At 55.5% G+C, this 24,360-nt stretch overlaps 2 protein-coding genes across 3 annotated transcripts in view; one reads left to right on the forward strand and one right to left on the reverse strand.

Annotated features, from left to right (window-relative positions):
- The window catches only part of OLFM2 (olfactomedin 2), a 59,659-nt gene extending 54,799 nt beyond the window's left edge, over window positions 1–4,860 (forward strand). For both annotated transcript variants that reach the window (XM_082732089.1, XM_082732088.1), the window contains exons 2-6: window positions 526–675; window positions 1,634–1,780; window positions 2,017–2,236; window positions 2,579–2,685; window positions 3,723–4,860. In XM_082732089.1, the coding sequence (XP_082588215.1) occupies window positions 526–675; window positions 1,634–1,780; window positions 2,017–2,236; window positions 2,579–2,685; window positions 3,723–4,400 (1,302 nt within the window). In that variant the 3' untranslated portion in view covers window positions 4,401–4,860. The remainder of the gene's footprint in view (window positions 1–525; window positions 676–1,633; window positions 1,781–2,016; window positions 2,237–2,578; window positions 2,686–3,722) is intronic.
- A 3,424-nt stretch (window positions 4,861–8,284) lies between these two features.
- PIN1 (peptidylprolyl cis/trans isomerase, NIMA-interacting 1) lies at window positions 8,285–20,226 on the reverse strand. The gene is made up of 4 exons (XM_082732104.1): window positions 19,799–20,226; window positions 17,570–17,782; window positions 9,792–9,902; window positions 8,285–8,909 (listed from the first exon to the last, which is right to left on the reverse strand). The coding sequence occupies exons 1-4, from the start codon at window positions 19,854–19,856 to the stop codon at window positions 8,800–8,802; spliced, it is 492 nt and encodes a 163-aa protein (XP_082588230.1). The 5' UTR covers window positions 19,857–20,226; the 3' UTR covers window positions 8,285–8,799.
- Window positions 20,227–24,360: the final 4,134 nt, after the last annotated feature.

The raw sequence follows: 24,360 nt of genomic DNA on the forward strand, positions 1-24,360 counted from the left end.
TTCTTTTCAAGGGCCTAGAAGTCCCTATAAGGATTCTGTCACCCTTTGGCCATCATCTTACCTGGGCTTCTCTGGAGCAGGGGTGGGGTGGGAGATAATAACAGTAGGGTTGCACTTAGCAGCCCCGGAGTTGTCTGCAGAATCCATGTTTCACAGTGCTCTGGGAAAGCCGAGACGGAGTTCCAGGTTTGGGGATCAATACCAGTGGGTCTGTGCCCTATTGACAGTTATGGAGGCAGTGCTGTGTGGATGTGAGCATGCGGAAGAGAATGAATTCCTGTCTTGCGGAAGGGCTCGAAACCCTCAGTTCCTCGCCGTGTTCCTTAACAGCCTGTACCTCAGTCTCATCATCTGTAAAATGGGTTTCCTTGAGGAGGGATTGGGATCACACGCATCAGATATTCGGCACATAGTCCAGCACATTCCAGGGCATCTGTCATTTCCCTGGGTCCTCTTTCTCCCCCAGCACGGGCAGGGTGACTCCCCCATTGGGTTCCTGCTCTCTGACCCCTGACTTCCCTACAGACCCTCTTCCAAAGTCCAGAGGAAGGCTGGCAGCTGTACACCTCGGCTCAGGCCCCCGACGGGAAATGCATCTGCACGGCTGTGATCCCCGCACAGAGCACCTGCTCCCGCGATGGTCGGAGCCGGGAGCTGCGGCAGCTGATGGAGAAGGTAAGAACTTTCCGGGTTCCCCAGAAGACCGTGAAAATCTCCCAATTCCTACCCTGCCTTCGGCCCCCATCTAGGCCAGCTGGGGGCTAGATCTAGCCATACAGATTGTTCAGAGCTGGTGGATCACCCGGCTCCCCTTCACGTGGATATTTTAGTCAATATCTGTTTGGGGCGTCTTTGGAGAAGCTGAGGGTTGTGTGGGGACAGGACAGACCGCATCCGAGTCTCCCATGTGTGATCTCGGGCCTCACCACACAAGCCCTGCTCAGCTCTTCAGCTCCCCAGACTCACCTGCTGAGGAAAATGTCTTGTGTTCCTTGGGGAGGCGTCTCACCCTCCAACCCAAGAAGCACACAGGGCAAGGGAATTCAGTTCATTCATAGCTGAAAAGCACTTACTGAGCATCTAATTTAGGCCAATGCTGGGCACTGGGGATTTCGCTGGGGACAAGCTAGACACTGGGTCTGCCCGTGAGGATCTCACCGGAAGGAGGCAGATGAGTAAGAATGTTCCAGGTGGTAGGTGTAGCTGGGGAGAAGATAACCAGGGAGAAAGGATGGGAGAAAGGATGGGGGGCTGCTGGAAGCAGGGGGTCGGGGAAGGCCACTCTGAGCAGGTGAGGCTGGAGATGAGGCGGGAAGGATGAGCGAGCCAGCGTGGCAAGAAGAGGGGAAGCAGCGCTCGAGGTAGAGGAATCGACAGGTGGGAAGGCTCTGAGGAGGGAAGGAGCTTAGAGTCCATGAGAGGAAAGGGGCTGGTGGTCGCCAGTGGATGAACATGGGGAGGAGGCAGGACTGGCCCGCAGGGTCTTCCTTTTAAACAGCTCCCTCTGGCGGCTGTGTGAAGAACTGACTGGGGGCCATTGGCCTCCGTCCAGCTCCACCAGGCCTCATCTGTGGCATCTCAGGGCTCGGGGAGGGCAGGAGCCTGGCTCTCCCTAACGTTCCCAAGCTCCTAGGTCCAGAACGTCTCCCAGTCCATGGAGGTCCTTGAGTTGCGGACGTACCGCGACCTCCAGTACGTGCGCAGCATGGAGACCCTCATGAGAAGCCTGGACGCACGACTCCGGGCAGCCGACGGGTCCCTCTCAACCAAGAGCTTCCAGGTGGGTCCTTCTGGGTCGGGTCAGAGGCCACGGGAAGAATTGGGATCGGCGTCCGTTAGTTCTGAGAGTGGGGTCATGTCCGGGAAGGACCAAGGGTATGCTGGGCTCCAGGGTCTACTGTGGACCAAGTGTCAAGGGCCAGGTGTGCATCAGAGATAGGTGGGTGAAGTTATAGGTCAAAGGCTGGGTCAAAGGTCAGGGGTTATGATCAGTGAGGGTTCCCTCTTGGTGGGCAGGAGCTGAAGGACAGGATGTCGGAGCTGTTGCCCTTGAGCTCAGTCCTGGAGCAGTACAAGGCAGACACACGCACCATCGTGCGCCTGCGGGAGGAGGTGAGGAATCTCTCCAGCAGCCTTGCGGCCATCCAGGAGGAGATGGGCGCCTACGGCTACGAGGACCTGCAGCAGCGGGTGATGGCCCTGGAGGCGCGGCTCCATGCCTGCGCCCAGAAGCTGGGTATGCCTTGACCCTTGACTTTGACCCCTGACCTCCATGCTCATCCCTAATACCCCCTGGGGGCCCAAAAGCCGGACATAGTTTTGATCTCTAACTTATCAGCTTTGACCTTTGACTTCTCTATCCAATGCCTAAAATAGACTCCCAAACTGGAAATGGCCCTGACCCTTGACTCCCAGTCCCTTTACCTGCAACCTAACTCCATCTTGGGATCAGGTTTCTGGATCCCCCCTTACCCTGGTCCCAGCTCTTCCCAGTTGGATCATACCACGTGATCCTTGCCCTGTTCCACTTGGGCTCCCTCCGTCCTTTACCCTTATCTACCCTGTTCCTGCCTCCCAGGTTGTGGGAAGCTGACTGGGGTCAGTAACCCCATCACCATTCGGGCCATGGGGTCCCGCTTCGGCTCCTGGATGACCGACACAATGGCCCCCAGTGCGGATAGCCGGGTGAGTGACTGTGCCCACTCTGAGGGTCAGACCCGGGGGGAGACAACCTGTGGCTGCCCACAGGTGCCCAGTAATTCCACACCAGTGCCTCTCTTGTAGCCTGAAGTGTCCTAGGATCTCCAGGGCCCTTGGCCCTGCCCTCTACTGTCTAGCAACCACCAGGTGATGGAGGACCTCCCAGCCCCGAGAATAACCAAGTCTGTTCACCTTCAGACTTCCAGTGGTCTCTATGGTCACGAATGCCTATCACCTCTGACCCACAGGAACCACCCACTAACTGTCCAGTGACTATCCTAGTGACTGACACCGGTCACCAGGCCGTCACTGAGTGTCACAGACTAGAGGTCGTCAATAGCCAGTGTCTCACTAGGATCACTGGCCTCCCCGGGATTATGGTGGTTCACCCAAGTGGTGAAGAGCTTGGGTTTGGGAATCAGACTTGGATTTGCATCCTGCTGCCCCCGAATTCTTAGTTAGAGAACCTTGGGTAGGTTCCTTAGTGTCTTTGAGCCTCAATCTCTGTACCTTCAAAATGGTCATGATTGCGTTGGCATGAAAGTTTTTTAAAACGCTTGGCCCAATCATCAGTGCTCAGGGGGGCACTCACGCCTGCTAACTGACATGGTGACCATAGGTGGCGATGGGAGAGGAGCCGCTGCTGGCAGGCGAGGTCATCCTGTGGCTACAGGGCTGAATTCAAGTGACCTTGTCAGCCCAGGCCTGTCCAGTGGCCACTAACCATCCTATCTCCAATGAGTGGTGAATTCCTGGGCCCCGCGAGTCACCATGGACCGCGACTTCCTCTGATCCTTGGGTAACAAGTGTCTGTTTTCAGACCAGTGGTGTTTCCTGATCAAATGATGTCATTCCTGGGACTATGACCAGTCAGGAATAGCCATTGGGCATCCCACGACTGACTCCTGACCACTTAGTGACTGTGGCTCCCTGATGACCTCGGGTGATGCCCGGGTGGTTGCTGGGGCCTTTGGGCGGCTGGGTCCGGGGCGGCGGGGCAGCGACGAGCGGCTCTCTTGTAGGTCTGGTACATGGATGGTTATTACAAGGGCCGGCGGGTCCTGGAGTTCCGCACCCTGGGGGACTTCATCAAAGGCCAGAACTTTATCCAGCACCTGCTGCCGCAGCCGTGGGCAGGCACCGGCCACGTGGTGTACAACGGCTCCCTCTTCTACAACAAGTACCAGAGCAACGTGGTGGTGAAGTACCATTTTCGCTCGCGCTCGGTGCTGGTGCAGCGGAGCCTGCCCGGGGCCGGCTACAACAACACCTTCCCCTACTCCTGGGGCGGCTTCTCGGACATGGACTTCATGGTGGACGAGAGCGGGCTCTGGGCCGTGTACACCACCAACCAGAACGCGGGCAACATCGTGGTCAGCCGGCTGGACCCGCACACCCTCGAGGTCGTGCGCTCCTGGGACACCGGCTACCCGAAGCGCAGCGCCGGGGAGGCCTTCATGATCTGCGGCGTGCTCTACGTGACCAACTCCCACCTGGCCGGGGCCAAGGTCTACTTCGCCTATTTCACCAACACGTCCAGTTACGAGTACACGGACGTGCCCTTCCACAACCAGTACTCCCACATCTCCATGCTGGATTACAACCCCCGGGAGCGAGCCCTTTACACCTGGAACAACGGCCACCAGGTGCTCTACAACGTCACCCTCTTCCACGTCATCAGCACCGCGGGGGACCCCTAGCGGCTGCGGGAGCTCTGGCTGCCCGCGCGGGGGCGCTGGGGGTCCCTCCAGCTTTCTGTCTCTGTCGGGCCCTCTCTCAACCCCCTCTCCCCTCCATTTTCCCCCTCTCCCTCCCTTTTCGCCAGGCTTTCCTTCTCTGCCCCCGTATTTCTACTAGTGCTTCTCTCTGTGTCTTTTCTCCTTTGTTGGTCTCTGATTTTGATACTTCACTCTTTCCGCCTTTTTATTGATGTCCCTCGTCTCTTTCTTTTCATGGATCTGACTCTCCAGTTCTTTCCCAGTCTGCGGCTCCGGCTCCCTCTCTTCCCTCCTCCCCCCCGCCCCCATGCCACCCTCCCCCACCCAGGCCCTCCCTCTGAGTCCCCTCCTCCCCTTCAAGGATTTGAGTGCATGAATGTTTCTTTTTTAATTTACACTTTCTTTCCAGGTTGCTGGAATAAACGGGACCTTTGACATTTGATGCTTTGGTTGCTCTGTGTGTCCCAGTGGGGCAGAGGAGGCAAGGTGGAGGCTAAGTCATCCCAGCTGGGTCCCCTGGGTCCCAGGCCGACAAGCCCAGCCTGGGGGCCAGGCCGGGGGCATGGCAGGGCGAGCCCTTGGGGAAGACAGGTGAGGAGACCCAAGCCAAAGTTGTTTTGTCCGAAAACAGTTTGTCTGGCAGCAATTTGATCCAAACAACCGAGGATTCTATCACAACGAGGAAAACAGGCCTCGAATGAATAGTCTCCATCACTGGTTTTTCACTCATTGATCACACTGGTGCGTCCCTGAAACATCTGGCGAGTTTTTAAATTTTTTGTTTAAACAGTTTGACTGCTTTTAAGAATTTGGGTGTGAGAGAGTAGGGCAGTAGATTTTTCTTTTTCTCTTTTTGCTTTGTAATTTCAAAATCATTTTAAATGAGTCGCCTGCTCTCAGTTCACTACAAAAAAGGTAGAAACATCTGGAAGGAGGCTCTGGGGGCCTTTGGCGGAACCCACACTCACCCCACGCCTGGAGCCCATTTGCTGACAGGGGCTTGGGCCAAGATGGGCTGTACCATGAAGACCAGAGCTCCTGGAGGGGAAGGAGCGGCCAAGCTAGGAAGTGCAGGAGGCAGGAGGCAGGAAGGAGTGTGAGGGAGCAGGGAGGAGGTTGGAGAAGCCTTGGTGATGTGACTGCGGTGGGGAGTGGGGGGGGGGGCACAGAAGGGGTAGAACAAATGGCCTTATTTTAGCCAGACCCTGGTGGCCAAGGTGAGACTGCCAGAGTGGGGAGCGTCCCCTCTGGGGTCAAGAGTGGTAGTGCTGACCGCCAGCCCCCCACCCCCGGTGCTCGTCCCACCACATGGCCCCTGATCAGTCTGTCTGGAGAAGAATATTATGTTAAGAGCCCCAGGGGCCTAGATCCCACCCCACTGAGACCACTGAGGAAGCCAAACCAGCTCTTCTGGGAGCTACCATCCCCCCCCCCCGCCCATCTCTAATTAATGGCTTCTCTGATTAAATCATCTCAGCTCCGTGCTGGCATCTCCGGGAACTCGGGACATGGGGCCATACTGCAAATGAAACCAATGAATAATAAATGTGACTGCCTAATGCACTCATTTAAAACCAATTTTTAAAGAAATCTTCAAGAAAAGCAATTAATTTCCATTTAAATTAACAAGTTTGACATTGAAAAAGAACTGATTCCCAGATAAGCCCATTGAGGCACTTTGTACCTGCTTTAAGAAAAAAAAAGGCAGAGAGTTGGGGGCCACTTAGGACCTCTGCAGTCCAGCCCTCCTATGTGTTTATTTGCAGGCAAATCCCCCAAATGAGCCTGGTGCGGGTGGAGAGTAGTTCACTGGTCTCTCCTACTCCCAAAGTAGGGCTGGGGACCAAGGGCTGCTGAGTTCCACTGTCTCTGTCCTTTCAAAACACTCCCAGCCTTGGAGACTCGCACAGAACCCAGGGCTGGCTGTGGGTGTCCGTGTCACCTCTGCACGCCGGTCCCCCAGCAGATGCCAAGCACTTGGCATCAGAACAGCCCTCTCTCTCTCTCACACACAGGCAGGCCCTGTGCCCCTTAGGCTTTTACGTTTGTGGCTTTTCTTTCAACCAGGGATGGGCGGGAAGAGTAACTGTCCATCCCCGACCCAGGCCAGGATCCCTGTGCACCTTTGGCTGCCGGCCGCTGGCCCTGATGGGCTCCCTTGTGGACGTGTGCCCGACTACAGTGGGAAGTGTCATAGCCCATCCCGTGGCAGTGCCTGGGTTACCCCAAGTTGAGGTGACCCATCTTAGGAACCATGTGTGGCCGCAGAGGCCTGAGCTGGTGCCCTTGGCAGAACTTTGGAAATGGTCCCCACCCCCGGGGCATTTTGGGCTGGGGAATGCCAGACCAAGGGGACAGGTGGGAAGACTGCACAGCGGTGCATGTCACCATCCAGAAGGCCTGGGATTTACGACCCCACCTCCAGGCAGGAGGCAGGTGGGGGGTGGGCGTGTGGAGCAGGTGAGGGAAGCCGCAGCTACTTAACCATGAGCCACGCTTAGGCTGAGTGCACTTGGGGGCACATCTACTGACTGGGTTTGGCGGCTGCATAGCTAGACAAAGGAGGTCCGTGCATGGAGGCGGTCGCGGGGACTCCCTAGTGTCACACAGGACACACACCTAGGGATAACGAGAGTCCCATGGCCACAGGCATGCTTAGGTGCTGGTGGAGATGTGTGCGCGCGCGCACACACACACACACACACACACACACACGCGCCTGGATGCCCAAGGTGACAGAGAATGCCACAAAGACCATTTCCCTGCCAGCCTCACACAGGAAAACATACCACGCTCCCCAGCAGCGTCACCGTGCCCCTGTCCACTCCCTTCGTTTCTGCTCCATCCCAGAGGCTCCGGGGGTCAGGAGGAGTGTGATCACTCCCTGACCCCACAGAACTGTTGGTGCTGCGGGCCCCCACCGGTGATGGGGGATACCGTCTGGAGGTGCAGTCAGCCCGCAGCTCCCCCTCCAGCCTGCCAGAGTGGAGAAGCAGCCCATTAAACCTTCCTAATGACATACACTCTGGCAGGCAGCAAGCAGACGGCGACTGCTCTAGAAACCAGCCAGATGGGAGCTGGCCCAGGTGACTGTTACAAGGCAGCCCTAGAGGCCTCCCTTGAGGTGGGGCTGGGCAGGCTTCTTTTGTTCAGGTCCCAAGCCCTGCTGGCCTGCATGCCCCCGCCCCCAATCTGGGCTGGTTCCCATTAAATGAGGGGGAGCAGACTGGGCTAAGCCCATAAACCTTTTGATTCAGCTGGGGCTCTGCCCCAGGCCCCGGCACAGAGGTAGCCAGTGAGGAGGTGACAGAAAGCAGGTGGGGCACACCCACAGGCCACACAGGAGTAGCCCACTCCCTTCGTGGCTGGTCCCCTGTTGCTAAGGTTAACAGCACCTGAGAAGGAGGCAGGACCCAGGAACAACCTGCCAGAAACATTTGTGGTAATAGGAAAGCAGGCCTCAGGGTGCTGGGTGTCATTTGTTCTAGCTGGGAGTGGCTTGTGGGGGTGTGTGGGCACGCAGAGGACAGCCAGGGCCGGGGGGGCTGTGGTCTGTCCTGCCAAGGATCCCCTGCAGATCCCCAGCTCCACCCTGACCCACTGAATCCAGATATGTGAGGAGAGGCCAGGGCACTGCCCCTGCATTCTAGAACATTCTTAAACACCCAAGTTTGAGGACCACAGACACTGGTGCCCCACTTCCCTGCTGGGACCCCCCCACCTCCACCCCGGGCCCAGGATGAAGGGGGGCTTCTCAGGGATGAAATGCAGCTTGGATACTTGGGACGCTAGAGATAGTAGAAGATGGTGGCCCCTGACAGCTCCCCCCTCACTTCAGGGCGGCAACGAGACACAGGACAGCACAGTAGTGGTTCCAAGTTTAATCGAGGGTGCGTAGGGGGCTGCACTGCCCCCCAGTGAGGGCCCCGAGGTGGTGGGCAGCCTGGGCCCCACGTGGATCATTTGCTTTTTGCAGCTGAACAGAGGAATAGAGCATAACCAGAAACAAGGCCGTCCTGCCCCCGTCCTGGACCTGGGTGGCGAGGAGGGACACAGGGGGCAGCTCAGCTGACGAGGCCTTCTCTCTGGGACAGGTGATCCCCACCCCTTCTGTCCGGGAGCCTCCCCACCCACCTGCCCTTCTGAAGTCAATTCCTAAAGGGGAGAAGAGTCTGGCAGGGACAGCCCCAGCTGGGGGCAGAGGGGGACCCCCAAGGGCGAAGCGCTCCCCTCAGCCATTTTGGGAACAATAAATACTGTGACGTCAGCAGGGAGGGGCACCCGCTGGCCAGCCGACAGCAGGGAGCAGAGTCTGTGGGCCCAGCCACCCCCGTTCCGCCCCACCCGCCCCTGCAGGCCAGGCCTAAGCCACCCAGAGCCCTCACTCCGTGCGTAGGATGATATGGATGCCGGAGTCCGTGAACACGGGGCCGCTCATCTCCCCCGTCCGCAGGGCAAAGGAGGCATCTTCGAATGGCTTCTGCATCTGACCTGGAGAAGCGGCAGGGGTGGCGCGTGGGGGTCAAGGCTCGGCCACAGGCCAAGCCTGGGTGGGGCGGGCAGATGGGGCTCCCACCTGCGCGGAGCCCCACGCTCATTTGTCATGCGGTTTATGGCCCTGTCAGTGGGGCGGCAGAGCCATTAAGGCGGCCCCAGGAAGCCCAGGGACAGCATGAGGGATGGCAGGCAGAGCGGCTGCCACCGCCGCGCACTCGGGAGGCACATTTCAGTGATGAACTCGCCTCCCAAGGCCCCGGGTGGCAGCCCCTGCCGCATCATCCGTCCGCCTGCCTCTGCCAGCTCTCCCCGCCCTCCTCACCCCATCCTGGGCCCCTCCCTGATGCTCTGCAGACCCCAGGATGGAGGCGGTGGAGGAGGGAGAGGAGGAGGAGGTGGCCTGATCCGCTCCTGCTCCTCCCTTCTCACTGACCGAGCCAGAGGCCTACACTCAGGGCCGCTGAGCTGAACTCTCTCCTCCCCACTGCTGTCCCCGCTCCGGAGGGTGGCGCTGGGAGGGGCATTCCTAGGGACAGGCCCCAGGGCTCTCCGGGGACCCAGCCTTATACCCCTCAACCTGAGGAGGGACAAATGGCAGCCAGTACCTGTTTTGCTGGGTCTGTGCTGGGAACAACTGCACAGAGAGACCCTCAGACCCACTCCCCACCGCAGGAGGGAAGGACACCGGGCAGCAGGCTCTGCAGCATTCCCCCTCCCCTCGCCGCCCCCCTGCCAAAGCAGGGCAAGTCCCTCTGACGCTTGCAGGACTGTGCTGCCACCTAGTGGACCCTAAACGCCTGCGTAGCCAGGGCTGTCCCTCGCAACTAATGGGACAGAGGCTCCGCTAAAGCTAGGTAGGGCCCGCTCCTCGCGCACCTCTGCTGAAGGCACCCAGGTCTCCCCTGGCCTTGGCCGAGCTGCAGTCGCTGAACTGTGAGGCCAGAGATTCAAAGTCTTCCTCTCCTGACTTGATCTTCTGGATGTAGCCTGTGGACACACATGACATGGGGACATACAGGGAGACGTAGCATCAAAAGCAGGCAGGACGGGGTGCAGGGCTCCAAGTGGAGGACGGCTCTTCACTCGGAAGGAAGGCGTGCAACCCTGCCCGACTCTGCCCATGCGCACGTGTGAACACTCGCCTCACACACGTCCACAAATGCTGCCCCCCCCCAACATGCGGGTACACCTGACCCCGCGGTGGCCTCAGTGCTGGTCTCACACCCATTCCTCCAGCCCCCCCCATCACCCCTGCTGCTCCCCACCAACATAACATGAAGAGAGCATGTTCACAGCACACCCCCCAACACATATTTTGGGGGAAAAAATCTACTTCCAGGCCCTGCTGGGGAGGAGAACAGAAGGCAGGGCAGACACTGAAGAGGGATGCTGGGACCCAGGGCCCCCACCAAGATCCCCAGAGCGGTGATGGGGAAATTTTCTAGAGGCTTCTAGGAGAAAGGCAGGAGTGTCAGCTGAATTCTCAGCCCCTGGGCCTCAGCTGTCCAACATTACAGAAACTGGGAGGAAGGCCTAGGCTGCTTCCTGGGGTGTCCTGAGGAGACCACGAGGCAGCTTAGGTAGGACACCTGTCACTCCCATGGGCCGTGGCCCCAGAAGCAGCTGACAGTTCTTCTCCCAGCTGCCCGAAAAGGCTCTGCTGGCATCACACTGGCTTCACCCTCTGTGTGGCACAAACTGCCCTGTTGGGGACCGATTCTCCCTGGGGGACGACGGAGGTCAGGGGTAGCACGTGGGGAGCAAAGCGCGCAGGAGGACTGTGTGTGCCTGGTGGAGAAGAGCCCCCACTCGCTCTGGAGTTCAGGCAGGAGCCCTTGGAGCCAGAACCCATCGGTTCTTCCCCTAAGTACTCCCCGTCCTGCTCCAACCAGCTGCCCAGCACACGAATACCATTCTCACTGGTCTTGTCCCTGTGCCCACCGGGGCAGCCACTGGGTGGGCTCCCAGGACACCCAGTTCCCGACCACCAGAATGGCCCCTCACCCCGAGCTGGTCCCTCATGGCTTCCCAGGCAGCTACTTTCCCGGGGACATTCCGCACACCCACCCAGCCACACTGAACGTGTGGCTCTTCCTGTCACACCCGCCGGTGGGCTTCTCAACACCTCTGTGACACTTCCGTCCACTGCTCCTGTCTGAGCACCACAGGGACACTGCTGGCTAATCCACCTGTGCTCTGAGGCCCAGACACCCAGTCAGGTCATCTGCCGGATGCTGAGCTAGTGCAAACCTTGCAAGGACCACACATGAACAGCAAACCATGACGACAACCATGCACGACACAGCAGCGACCAGCATCCTGGTGTCTGATCTGCTTGGTTGCTTCCACGGCTGGCCCCCTCACCCCCGCATTCCCCAAGTTCCCGTCACTCCTGTCCTGTCCTGACCATCCCTTTGCCTCTGAACCATTAGTCCCCTGCCAGCAGGCCACAGGGACACGCAGCACAGCGCCTGGCACGGAGACCTTGAGAGATGACACTCGCTGTCACAGTTCTCCCTTCCATGAGGGCTGCACATCTCAGTGGGAAGGTTCCCCCTGTGTCTGGGTGATGTGCCCATCCTGGGGCCCCCTTGCCTGTAGGGCTCACCCTGGTCTGGGCATCAGTGTGATCGGCTGCTTGGCCAGAAAGGCTCGCCAGCGCGACACAAGCCCCGCCCTCTGCGGGCAGCGGTGATGTCTGCCTGTCATGCGCCGCTGGGGCTGCTCGGCGGCCCCCGCTGTGCCAGCTGCACCCACCCGTGATCCACCCTGAGGCGGACGTCATTAAGATACCCCCCATCTCCACTCCTTGGACTTCTGGCCGTCTCTCCGCCTCACCTGGGAAGCCTCGAGATTCCTCCTCCTCTCCCTTCTGTCTGGACCTCGGTTCGCGGGCTGGAGAATCCTGAGCACATAGGGTTCCCCTCGGTCCCGGTCCACTGTCCCTGTCCGCGCATGCCCAGCACCGGCGGCGCCCCGAGCCCCGCCCGCGCCCCACCAGGCCAGGCTCTAGGAGCGGGGACAGAGGGGCAGCAGGGACCCTGAGACTAGATGGCCTAGCCCAGGTACACAGGTATCAGCCTAAAAATCAAATAAAAGCCAAGCTTTTGCCCGCCATGGTTCACAGCACCCAAATCTTCCTCTGACCAGCCAACTCTCGGGAAACTTTCTGCTTGGGTAGGATCCTCAAGTGATTAAAAACAAAACACCTCACTCCGTTCTGATCTCTCCTTTCTAGAAGCTGATTTTCAGCAGGCTGGCCACAAGCCAAGATGCAAGGGGAGCTTCAGACCCCTGTGCGTCCCCTTGGCTCAGGATTCCCCCATCCCCTGGGGACATCTCTCCCAGCCCCGCCCTGCTCCCACCACCTTGAGGCCACTGCTTAATGGTTTCTTCCCGCAGGAAGCTCATGCGACGTCCTCTGGCCTCACCCGTCCTCTGGCCTCACCCGGGAGCCTTTCCCCAGACTGCTGTGTGAGGTGCCTCCCTGCATTTGCCCGTGCCCGGTCTGTGTGTCTGTCACCCGCCTCGCGCTGGGATGGCAGGGCCGGCTGGCCTTGGTCATGGCTGTGTTCCCAGCACCCAGCTCCGTGCACAGAACAGGTGCTCGCGAATGCTGAAGGAATCCATCAATAAATGAGACAGAAACAGGGCACGGGGAAGGAGGGGGAGGCATCCACCCCTCCGCTCTTTAGGCAGGAACGCTGAAACCTCGTTTTTCCTCCGTGCACCTCAGATCAGAAGGCTCAAGAGGGGGAGAAAAGGGAAGCACCTACCAGATACTCCGCCCCCACAACACCCTGGCCTGCCTGCTCCCCTCACCAAGACAGCGCCCATCCAATGGAGCTCCGGATGAGGGAGGCAGACCCGGGGGCGGCCTCTCAAGGAGCTCCCAGTCTGAAGCAGGGAACTCCCACCTGCTTCAGGGAGCTCAGGAGACCCTGAAACTGGCTGAATGACAAAAGGGCACCTGTGGTCAGATCACAGGCTGGCCTGCTCAGTGTGTCTCTGAGGCTGAGAAAGGCAAACTCCAGGCCACCGATGCCGCATTCGGACCTCAGGTCTACCCCTCCTGAGCTCCATGACCCTGGTGGCTGACTGCCTCTCGGAGGCTTATTTGCCAGGCCTGTAAAATGGGCTAATGATAGCAGCTCCCACCTTGGAAGGCTCCCAGGAGGGGTTGTTCCTGCTGGCACAAGAGCAAGCTCCTGAGAGTTACCAGCTGTCCGTCCCTACATTATGGACTGAACTGTGTCCCCCCAAATTCATACTTAGAAGCCTCAATCCCCAATGTGCCTGTTTTTGGAGTGGGGCCTTCACACAAGTGATCAGGGTTAAATGAAGTCATAATGGAGGCCCCTGATCCCACAGGATTAGTGTCCTTACAAGAAGAGATCCTGGAGAGCTCTGTGGCTCATTCCCCATGATTCCCCATGTGCGCACACCAAGGAAAGCCCAGACGAGCACACAGTGAGAAGGCAGCGTCTTCACCAGAACCTTCCACAAGCCAGAAAGAGCGTCTTCACCAGAACCTTCATCTCAGACTTCCAGCCCCAGAACTGTGGCAAATAGACACCCAGCCCATGGTATTCTGTACAGAGCCCTGAGTGAATGCACCACAGTTATTTAGGGGAAAGTGAGTAAACAAAGGGGGTGGTCTCTGACTCTATTTTTTTTTTTTAAAGGAAGGGAGGCACAGAGGGAGAGGGAGAGAGAATCCTAAGCAGGCTCCATGCCCCAGGGCAGAGCCCAATGTGGGGCTCGATCTCACAACCCTGAGATCATGACCTGAACTGAAATCAAGAGTTGGGTGCTTAACCAACTGGGTCACCCAAGCACCCCTAAAAAGATTTAGAGACAAACTAGGGAAGGGGCCCAGACAGAGAAAAAGGTGACGGGATTAATCTGCTGTCCTAGAACACCCAAGATCCAGGGGGAGGGGCCCACAGAGACCAGAGACCCAGCCTGAAGCCAGCAGTCTGGAAGGGACTCCCAGACCTTGGGTGGGGACACTAGGCCAAAAGTGCTCACTGACCCTCAGACCCTGGGTATGGGTATGTCTGAGGGATTGCTGCCTCCCTGGGACCCTCAAGTCCTGGGCATGGCTGTGTGCTGAGGAGCTGCTCCTTGCCCTGGGGCCTCCCTGGGACCCTCAGGCCCTGAGCACATGCGGGTGGAGGGATGGGGAACAGGTGGAGAGGGCTTCTCCACAGCCTGGCCTCCTTAGGCAAGGACACTGGCAATGACAGGCAGCTGGTCCTCAGATCCCTGACAGGGCCTGGCCGCAGCCCAGCAGCTGCAGAGGAAAAGGAACCTCAGCAGAAAACGCAGACGCGCTGGCTCTTACCGCAGGCAGCCTGTCCCCTCGGGGCAATGGGGAGAACTGGACCTAACTGGGTACTGATGAGATTCGAGCCCCAAGCCTGATCTTTTGATTGCCCAGAACAAGCCCAGGACAGAGGGAACATCCTCTTTCATGGAAGAGAACATCGAGCCTGGACGCCCCCACCTTGCCGACCGAGCACACGAGCGTCCGGTTATGAGGCACACCGTGGCCTGGGCTGTCTCACTGAGCCACCTAATGACCCCTGAGGGGCCCCAGCCCCACCTCAAGACACTGAGTAAAAAGGCCAAGGTCACCGGATGGTCTATATGTGGAGCCCATCAAGCTGCCCAGAGCTCTTTCAGCAGATGCACTGTCCTGACCTTGGCCACCAACCACACATGCCTGAATGCCTGGGGTCCCCATGTAGACACCAAGAGCCTGGCATGGAGCCCACTGCTCCGCTGGCCGGCCCCTCATCTCACGGCCATCCTGCCCCTGTGATGATGCAGCCAAGGAAGGCTCTGAGACACTTGCCCAGGGCCACATGGCTGGCACAGGCTCCGTCTGTGTGTGACTGCAGGAGGAGTCTCACGAGTTCTGACCTCACCCCGCCCCGCCCAGCTAACCCGCTACCCAGTCCTGATTCTGCCTCCGGACCTCTCCGGCATCTGCTCCCCTCACCCCTCCGTGGCCCCTCGGGCAGCACTGCCTGTACCTGCACGTCCTCTCACAGCTCTCCCCAGGCCATCTGCACAGCCCCTGTGTCCAGCCGCTGCTAACATGCCCGAGTCTGCACTGACCTAGGTTAGGCCCCGGCACCTGATGCTCCCGGGAGCACCTCCCCGATCCTCAATCTCCAAGACCTAAGCTGACCTCGGCACTTGCCACAGCGTCAGCCCAGCAAGAGCACACCCCGTCCATCCTGAAGACGGGGAGGCACTCTCACCGGCCCCTCCCAGGCGGTCCCCGTGGCCTGACCACCATGCTCAGATCTCCCCGTGCCCTCCTGCCTCAGCCTCCGGCCATCTCTTGCCAAGACTGTCCCAAAGGTCTCCATCTCTGGCCTGGCTGCTCTGCTGAATCTAGACTCTTTCCCAGTCGCCCCCCAACGGCTCTTCCTTGGACCCCTCAGACTTAATGAGTCCCTCCCCAGACTGCGCCTCTTCCCAAGTCCCCTCCAGCAGCGACGGCACCTCTTACCACTCAGTCTCCAAGTGTCTCTTGCCTTTTGCCCATTCTTGTGGGTCCCAAAGCCTCAGAACAGGGACCACTTGAGCTGGGAAGACCCAAGTCACCGTGTGATTCTCTGGGCTTTCCCCACTCACTTCCTCCTCCTCCCCTGGGACAGCCAGAACCCCCTCATTGCTCACTGACAGACCCTCCCGGCCTGGGCTCTGGGCCTTCCAGTGTCCCTGGCCCTTCACACTCCAGCCACACAGCTCTTTCCTGAGAGCAAAGTGCCTTCGCCTCACTCAGGGGTCCCCTTAACCTTGCTGGGACGTGCCCTTGAAGGCTCTCATCCCATCGCAGTCCCCCTACATGGCCTTCCTGAGTCCTGGCTATGGCCTTGCCCCATGCCTTTACTTGTGCCACTTTCTCTGCTAGGAATCCTCGCTTCCTGCTGGTTCCTGAAACAAGGCTGTGAGCACTGGTGGCAGGCCAGGCTGTGTGTAGAGCGGTGGGACTATGGAGGGAAGAGAGCCAGTCCCTGTCCTCACGGAGCTCATGAGGTGAGCTCTTTAATCTGCCTTCCGGATCTGTATGTGAACTCTGTTCCTCTTTATAACAGCGAGGTGTGAGGCTTGCAGGGGCCAGACATTGTACGGGGGTGGGGGGGTGGTGCTGTGGGTGGGTGTAAGTAATATCCTGGAGGCCAAATCCTGGACCAAGCGATAACTGGACCAGTAGAACAACAGTCAGTACTGACCAAGTGTGCACTTTGCCAGGCCTGTGCTCCTAGCAACAATCATCATGACCGCTAGCAATTCGAGAACTTTTACTAGACACCAGAACTGTTATTCACGCTTTACTGCCCTGGGTCAGAGTCTTCACAACTACCCTATGGGGTGTAGGTCCTACTATCAAAACACAACTTCTGGGGCACCTGGGTGGCTCAATGGGTTAAGCCTCTACCTTCGGCTTGGGTCATGATCTCAGGGTCCTGGGATCGAGCCCTGCATCAGGCTCTCTGCTCAGCAGGGAGCCTGCTTCCTCCTCTCTCTCTGCCTGCCTCTCTGCCTACTTGTGATCATTGTCTGTCAAATAAGTAAAATTTCTTAAAAAAAAAAAAAAGCAGCCCAGGAGAGGTCTGGGGGTCTGTGGTGGCAGAGCCTGAATGGGGACACCACAATGAGATCCAGACCAGCCTTGTCCCACAGAACTTCCTGTAAGGGTGGAAGTGTTTTAAATCTGCGTGAAGATGACAGCCGCTCGCCCCATGTGGCTACTGAGCACTGCAAGTACAGCAGTGTGAGGAACCCATCTCTAACAGGCCTTAGTTTTAATTAATTTAAATGGAAACAGCCCCATGTAGGTAGTGGTGGCCATGCTAGGCGGCTCTATAACAGGGTTCTGTAACTGACGGCCATAATGAACTAAATGCTGCTGTTTGCATAAAGTTTTACTGACACACCTGCTTGTGTACATATTATCTCGGGCTGCTATCAATTACAAAGCAGACCTGTACGGCGTACGGCCTACAAAATCTAACTTATTTATTGTCTGACCTTCTTAAAGAAAAGGTTTGTGTACTCACCAGTGCTCTAGGCTCTGGAGGAAACACAGAGCAGAGACAGGAACAGCTTCCTTTGTCAGGGCAGAAGTAATTCACTGACTCTGCTAGCAAGTTCTACGTTGCTAATTTTCCAATCTCGCTCCCGACCCACCCTATGTGTTCCAGAACCCGCTGGATGACATTGCCATCAACAACAGCTCCCACTGACTGAGGGCTACTGGGACCAAACACTCTCACCTGGGCCTCAGGGGCAGGTATGTGAAAATGCCCATTTTACAGAGGTGAAAACTGAGTCTTAAGGAGCTTACCCAAGGTCCCCCAAGATCCTGGAGCTTACAGGGTATAGCTACCACCTGAACCCAGGTCTGCCAGCCCCCAAGGCTGGGTCCTTCCTGTCTAACCTGGCTCGCCCTCAGATGCCAGACAGAAAAAAAAAAGGACAGGGAGCTGTGTGGCCCAGGCTCATGTCATGTTTAGGCACTTCCGTGTCAGTCAATGCGGATGGCTGAGCTGGCTGTGGGGTGCAGGGTCTGGTGTGATTTCTACGCTCCCCCCACCCACAACTTCCCCCAACCTGTTTCCAGCCCTGCTCACCATTAATCAGCTCCAGGGCCTCCTCCTTGGTCCTGGTGATCTTCTCCTGCCGCCAGGACGAGGGCCGCCGTGACTGGCTGTGCTTGACAAGCAGGTGTGAGCAGCGGACCCTGGTGGGCTCCCCCTGTCCATTTTTGCTGCCACTGCTGCTGTTGCCACTCGGCCGCTCCCACTGGCTGGCGTTAGTGATGTGATTGAAGTAGTACACCCGGCCTGGAGAAGGGGGGAGGCAGGGATTCAGCGGGGACCTGCTCAGAGGACACCACCCTGAGGCCAAGATAAGGTGCTGGCCAGTGGGATGCCTTCGTTCAACAAATCCAGTGTCCACCACGTGCCACAGGCCCTTAGGGAGTAACATTCTCAGTGTCGGGACAGACAGGCAGCCGACAAGCAAATAAGACAATGTAATAATTCCGTTACTGGTGATTTCAAGGAGGAAAACATCCCAGAGTGACAGGAGAGAGAAAGCTGGGTGGGGGGTCAGGCAGGGAGTGGTGTGGAGCACCCCCCCAGCGGCCGGGCTGCCTGTTCAAATCTGGCTCTGACACCTCTGTCACTCACTGTGTGAGCTACCCTCTCTGGGCCTGGATTTTGTCACCCGTAGAATGCAGATCACAACAGTCCCTGCCTGCAGGGTCGTTCTAAGGATGGAGGAAGCTCACAGCTCTCCCCACACTTAACGGTAGTGGCTAGGACCCTGTAGGAGTCTAACAGCTACTACGACAGAAAGGAGGCCTCACTTTCCGTATCTTTGGTAATGCTTCCTGAGGGTACACTCTGCTCCAGGCACGCGTGGTTGGAGGCAGGAATTACTCCCAGGTTGTCAAACACAAAAGCTCCGTTCTTAACCCACACCCAGGGCCCTGCACTCCTAGGGGCTGGAGGTTACCCAGGGCCTGAGGAGCAGGAAGGAGGGAAGGCTGCAAGCGAGAAGACTGAAGTAGGACCCAGGAGAGCCCAGGCATCGTTCCAGGGGCTGAGATTTTGCCTGGGTTGCATGGATGATTCGCACCCAGCACCGTGAAGAGCTGACTGTCACCGCTGAGGAAAATCACTACGATGGAATCAAGCAGAAATGGCAGGAGGGGCCCAGAACCGGGCACGAGATTCGTGCTGCAGATTGCGGCCACAGAGCAGAGCTGGAGCACGCTGGGGGAGAGTTGAGCAAGGGACTGACCTTAAAACCTTAGCAACGGCCTCTGCCTCCCAGAACCCTGGTTTTCTCATCTGAAAAGTGGGGGTGAAGTGACAGAATTAAGGACATAACTTCCTAGCGTTAATGTGGAGAACAGTGATGTTATCCGGGAAGTGCTCACCAGAGGGCCTGGCACTCAATTAACAGAAATTGCTGTGACTGTGATTTTTATGGGTTATGGAGGCAGTGCGGTAAGATGCTGGGCCCTTCTCACTGTCTGCGGTGACAAAGGGCAGGGGGCTCTGCAGCCACACCTCTAATCCAGCCCCCGCCCTGGAATGAATGACCTTGGGTGAGTTCTTTAAGTTTTCCGACTTCAGTCTCCCCACCTGAAAAATGGGGGTAATAACGACCTACCTCCCAGAGTCGTGGTTATTCAGAGAGAACACACTTAAAACACACTTGGCGCAATGCTGGGCGGTGAGATGAACGTGCCCTATTACTGATATATTATTATCGAGGATAAGCCTTAAATCGGGATTCCAGCACAGGGTCCATCCTCAGGCAGACCACGGGGCCAGATGCGGCCAACTCAGCACGAGATGGGGTGGGGATGGCAGGCGCGTTAGCAAGAGTAGGCTGTGGGCCCGAGGCCGGGGAACACCCTGGGGGCCACGCCCTGAGCATGGGGTTGGGGTGTCTTTCCCCGGGGGTGCCCCCGGGGCCCAGCGGAGTGCAGAGACGTTCCCCGGGGACGTCAGGTGCATCAGGCCAAAAGGTGTCAACCGGATCCGCAGGGCCAGAGCCATCACCCGGGGGAGTGCAGCGGGATCACCGGCCCTTCACCGCCCCCCTACCGCCCCCGGCAGCGCGCTGGGTCTCTCCGGCCCCGCCCCTTGCCTCAGTTTCCTCCGGCATCCCCGCTCCTGAGATTCGCAGCCCCCACGGGACGGGCCCGGGCCGTTACCCTGGGAAGACGCGGAGGAGCCAAGACCCCACGGGAATCGGGCGGCGGCGCCGCGCCCGAGGGGCGAGCTCGAGCCCTGCTTCCGCGGGCCCGCGCGGCCCCGCCCCAGCCCCGACCCCCGCGGCACCTGAGCTGCGGCTCATGCGCTTCTCCCAGCCGGGCGGCAGCTTCTCCTCGTCCGCCATCTTCCCTCCTGCCGCAGCGCCTGCTCCGCCTCCACCGCACCGCCTATGCCGCCCGCGCCCGCCCACCGCCGCCGCTGATTGGCTCGGTATGCCTCGCGCCCGGGCCTGGCGACGATGCTCATTGGGCACCCAACCAGTCCGGAGAGGCTTTCAGGCTTTCTATTGGGTAACAGAGAGACTGGGCGGATCCTCCCCGCAGTTTACCTGGGGCTCGCCCCCGTACCGCCTCACCCGGATCCCGCCTCCTTCCTCACTCGGCCCCTAACTGGTAGGGAAGGGTCTGGAGCCCGTCCTTCTCGACATCCTTTGGCGAGCTTCAGAGAAGTCCGGACCCCTCCTTTGCGTCCTTCGCCGCAGGCCCCATCCGATTGGCTACTGCGGCAGTAATTCCCGCCTTCTTAAACCGTTCCGAGCGGCCCGCACCCCCGTGCGGAAGTGTCTGGGTGGTTTGGAGGTGACGGCAGCCCACGAGGTAACTTGAAAGAGGCGGTGCTGCCTTAGTTGTTGCCGTAGCAACGTGGTTGCCTTGGTGATGAGCAGCTAAGAACCCAGAAGCCTAAATTTGGCTCCTCCATCCTCCCTCTTCCCACCTGTTTCCTCCAGATGTCCAAAGCTATACCCCCACCTTTTTTTTTTTTTTCTTTTGCAAGACTAACCCTTTCCCTATGCCACTGACCCAAACATCTTCTACTTCCTTTGGAACCTACTTTACCTAACTTATTCCCTCTCAGTCTGGCTCCTGCCTCCGTCCTGGGTGACTGGTGGGTGTTGGCATGGCCACTTAGCTGGGGACACAGGAGTACGCGCCGACAGGAGGATGATGAGCTGTTTGAATCGATTTATGATTGAGTGTGCAGCACCTGTGGGACACTGAGAAGGTGCCTGGGGACAGGCTGGAGATAGATAGGAGAGGCAAAAACACCAATAGGGAAGAGTTCAATGATAATTCATCTATAACTAGACCCCATGTGACCGACCATTAAAAAGAATGAGGCGCAGTCATATGAAATGCAGGGAAACACATCAACAAGAAATCTGAGACATGATGTAGTAGGTTAAGAGCATTCAGGAGCCAGATTGCTGGATTCAAAGCCTGGCCTTCCATTTGCTATGACCTTGAACAATTACTCTGTGCTTCAGCTTCTCCCTCTGCAAATGAGGATAAGAATATATATCTTGGCGCCTGGGTGGCCCAGTGGGCTAAGCCTCTGCCTTCTGCTCAGGTCATGCATGATCTTAGGGTCCTCGGATCGGCCCTGCATGGGGCTCTCTGCTTAGCAGGGAGCCTGCTTCCCCCTCTCTGCCAGCCTCTCTGCCTACTTGTGCTCTGTCGAATAAAGAAATAAAATCTTGGGGTGCCTGGGTGGCTCAGTCGGTTAAACGGCTGCTTTCGGTTCAGTTCATGATGTCAGGGTCCTGGGATTGAGCCCCACATCTGGCTCCCTGCTAGGTGGAGAGCCTGCTTCTCCCTCTCCCTCTGCCTACTGCCCTGCGTACTTGTACTCTGTATCTCTGTGTCAAATAAATAAAACCTTAAAAAAAAGAAGAAAATCTTAAAAAAAAAACAGTATATATCTCATACACACCTTTGATGCAAAGATTAAATGAGTTAATCTGTAGAATGCTTTCAAAAGTGTCTGGCCCATAGCAGGAATATGTGTTTGATAGATTAAAAGAAAAGCTAGTCACAGTATAATGTTGCAATTATAGTATGTATGAAAGCATAGCAAAACAAAACAAAAAAATAAACAAAAATTAATTGAAAAGAATTAGATCTCTTATAGAAAGCTATCAATGCTTTAAAAAAGCATAAAAAGGAAGCTGCTGAACAGTATGAGTAGTAGAATATGTATAATTATTTCAATTGTGTAAAAACTAACAAAATTTCTGGATTCATTCCAATATGTTAATGAATACCACTGGTAATTCAGGCGAAGGAAAAATTGAGGAATGTTAATTTCAATGTAACATTTTGATTTTTTAAGAAGCACATAGAATAATCATAACCGTAATCTTTTTTTAAAAGATGATTTTAACTCAGCACAGAGTTCCAAAAATAGTGTAGATTTTTCATATACCCTTTACCCAGCCATCCATTATGTTAACATCTTACATAATAACAGAATGGTGGTGGGGTTCTTGGCTGGCTCAGTTGGTGGAGCATGTGACTCTTGATCTTGGAGTTGTGAGTTCATACCCCACATCTTATGTAGAGATTGCTTAAAATCTTAAAAAAGTAATAGAACAGAGATCACCAGGGGTTATTTTTGTTCCCCAGGGGACATTTGGCAATGTCTTACATCTTTTTCGGCTGTCACAGATGGTGGATAGGGAAATGCTACTGGCATTTAGTGGACAGAGGCCAGGGATGTTGTTGAACATCCTACAATGCACAGTGACCCCAATGAAGAATTATCTTGCCCCAATATCAATAGTGCCAAAGCTGAGAAACCCTGCCATAGAATAATTATCAAACATTTGTAAATACTATTGGAAATCAACATTAGTACAATACTATTAATTAAACTAGACTTTAGAAAAGAACTTCCTATTTTTCAACTAACATTGTTTTTATGTTCCAGGATGCACACTGGAAGTTTTTTGCACATTGTTAGTTTTCTCCAGTACATGATATTTTTTAGGTCTTTTCTTACTTTCATTACCTTTGATACTTTCAGAAAGCAGAATGTCCCTCGTTCTGATGCTTTGCCATGATAGTGTTTGTCTGATATTTTCATGATTTGATTGAAGTTACGTGTTATTGGTTACGTGTTATACAAGTGCCCTTCTCAGTGTGTCAGAGCAGGTGATCAATGATATTCACTTTCATCTGCTGCTGCCTAACAAATTATCCCACAATTTAGTGGATTAACATGTATTGTCAGTTTCTATGGGTCAGGAATCCAGGCACAGTTTAGACGGTGTCAGCAGGAATGGCTGTGGTCTCATTTGAAGGCTTGACTGGGGCAGAATCTACTTCTAAGCTCACGTTCTGTGCAGGATTAGTTGCTAAGGGGATCATGGACTGAGGAACAGAGCTCCTCACTAGCTTTGGCCAGGACCTCTGTATGAGGCAACTGGCTTTCATCAGTGAACAAGTGAGAAAGTAAGACAGCAAGCAAGAGAGAAGCCACAGTCTCTTTGCGACTTAATCCCAGAAATGATATCCCATTACTTTTGCCACCGTTCTATTTGTTAGAAGCTAGGTCTATGCTCAAGAGGAAGAGATTACACAAGCATGTGAATACCAGGATAAGAGGATCATTAGGGACCACCTAATTTGTCTGTGATGTTATTAACTTTGATCACTTGGTTAAAGCAGTATCTAAACTTATTTTTCTTTGTAATGAATTTACTAATTTCCTCTTGTCAACTTAATCTTCTTTTTGGGAGATACTTTGAGGCTGTGCTAATATCCTACTTCTGCTTAAACTTTTGCCTGACTTTAGCATCTATCAATATTTGTCTACAGCAGTTATTACTATGGTAATGCAGTGGTGATTTATTTCCCTCCTTCCTTCTACATTTAACTGCAATCTTTTGTAATAAAGAATTGTCTTTTCTCCCCCATTTATTTACACACTCAATTATTTCTTGATACAAGCATGGGCTCAAAGATACTTATTTTATTCTTTTGATCATAGCCCAATACTACTATTTGGTTTTTCAGGTTGTTCCAAATTTGGCCACTGGGAGCTCTATCACAGGTTGGTTTCTGTGCCCTTTCTACATGCTCCGATCCTTTCTATTAGAGCACTTTCTACTTCGTGGCACCACAAGATATTCTAGGCTCAGTTTGTATATTCTCTGCCCTAGTTCTGGGAACCAATCACTTCTCTAAGGCTTGGTTCCTTCCACTGGAGAATGGTACTTAGAAACCAAGATCTAGGTGCTGGGTATGTCCATTGCTACTGGAGTATCACTGCTTCTGGTCCAAGTGGGTAAAGCAAGGAAACACAAACATACATATCTGCATTTCTGCATGTCTGTATACATACTAAAATGTTTAGTTTTTGTATGAGTCCATACTGATGCCTCCAATTCTAATCCAGCCTCACAGGGTTTACTCTAGCGACCTCCTTTTTTTTTTTTAATCACACCTTGTTTTATTTGTAGCTTCTTCTTCCAGCAGTGAGAAGTCTGGCTCTATCTACAATATATCTACCCATTCGTCCAAGTGTGTGTGTGTGTGGCTGTATATGTACAAAAGTAGTTCCAGAATTTCTCGATCAGAACACTGATGAATTTATTTAACTAGAGTACAGGGCTTGCATATAATGCCTTTTTTTTTTTTTATTTTTTGTCTTTAGCCTTACAGTATCCAGTTAAAATACTTTTTCAAAAGTTACTTAGGTCAGCTCTTTTCTTTCCAATCCCTTTTGGTGTGGTCATGTGATTCATTTATAATACAGGCAGATTCATTCCACAGCCATCTTTCTTCCCACATCCTGGTTGACAAATGCAAAGTCCTTCATCTACCACCACAGTTCTACACAGGGAAGAT

This window comes from Mustela nivalis (assembly GCF_964662115.1).
Source record: "Mustela nivalis genome assembly, chromosome: 1".
Lineage (NCBI taxonomy): Eukaryota > Metazoa > Chordata > Mammalia > Carnivora > Mustelidae > Mustela > Mustela nivalis.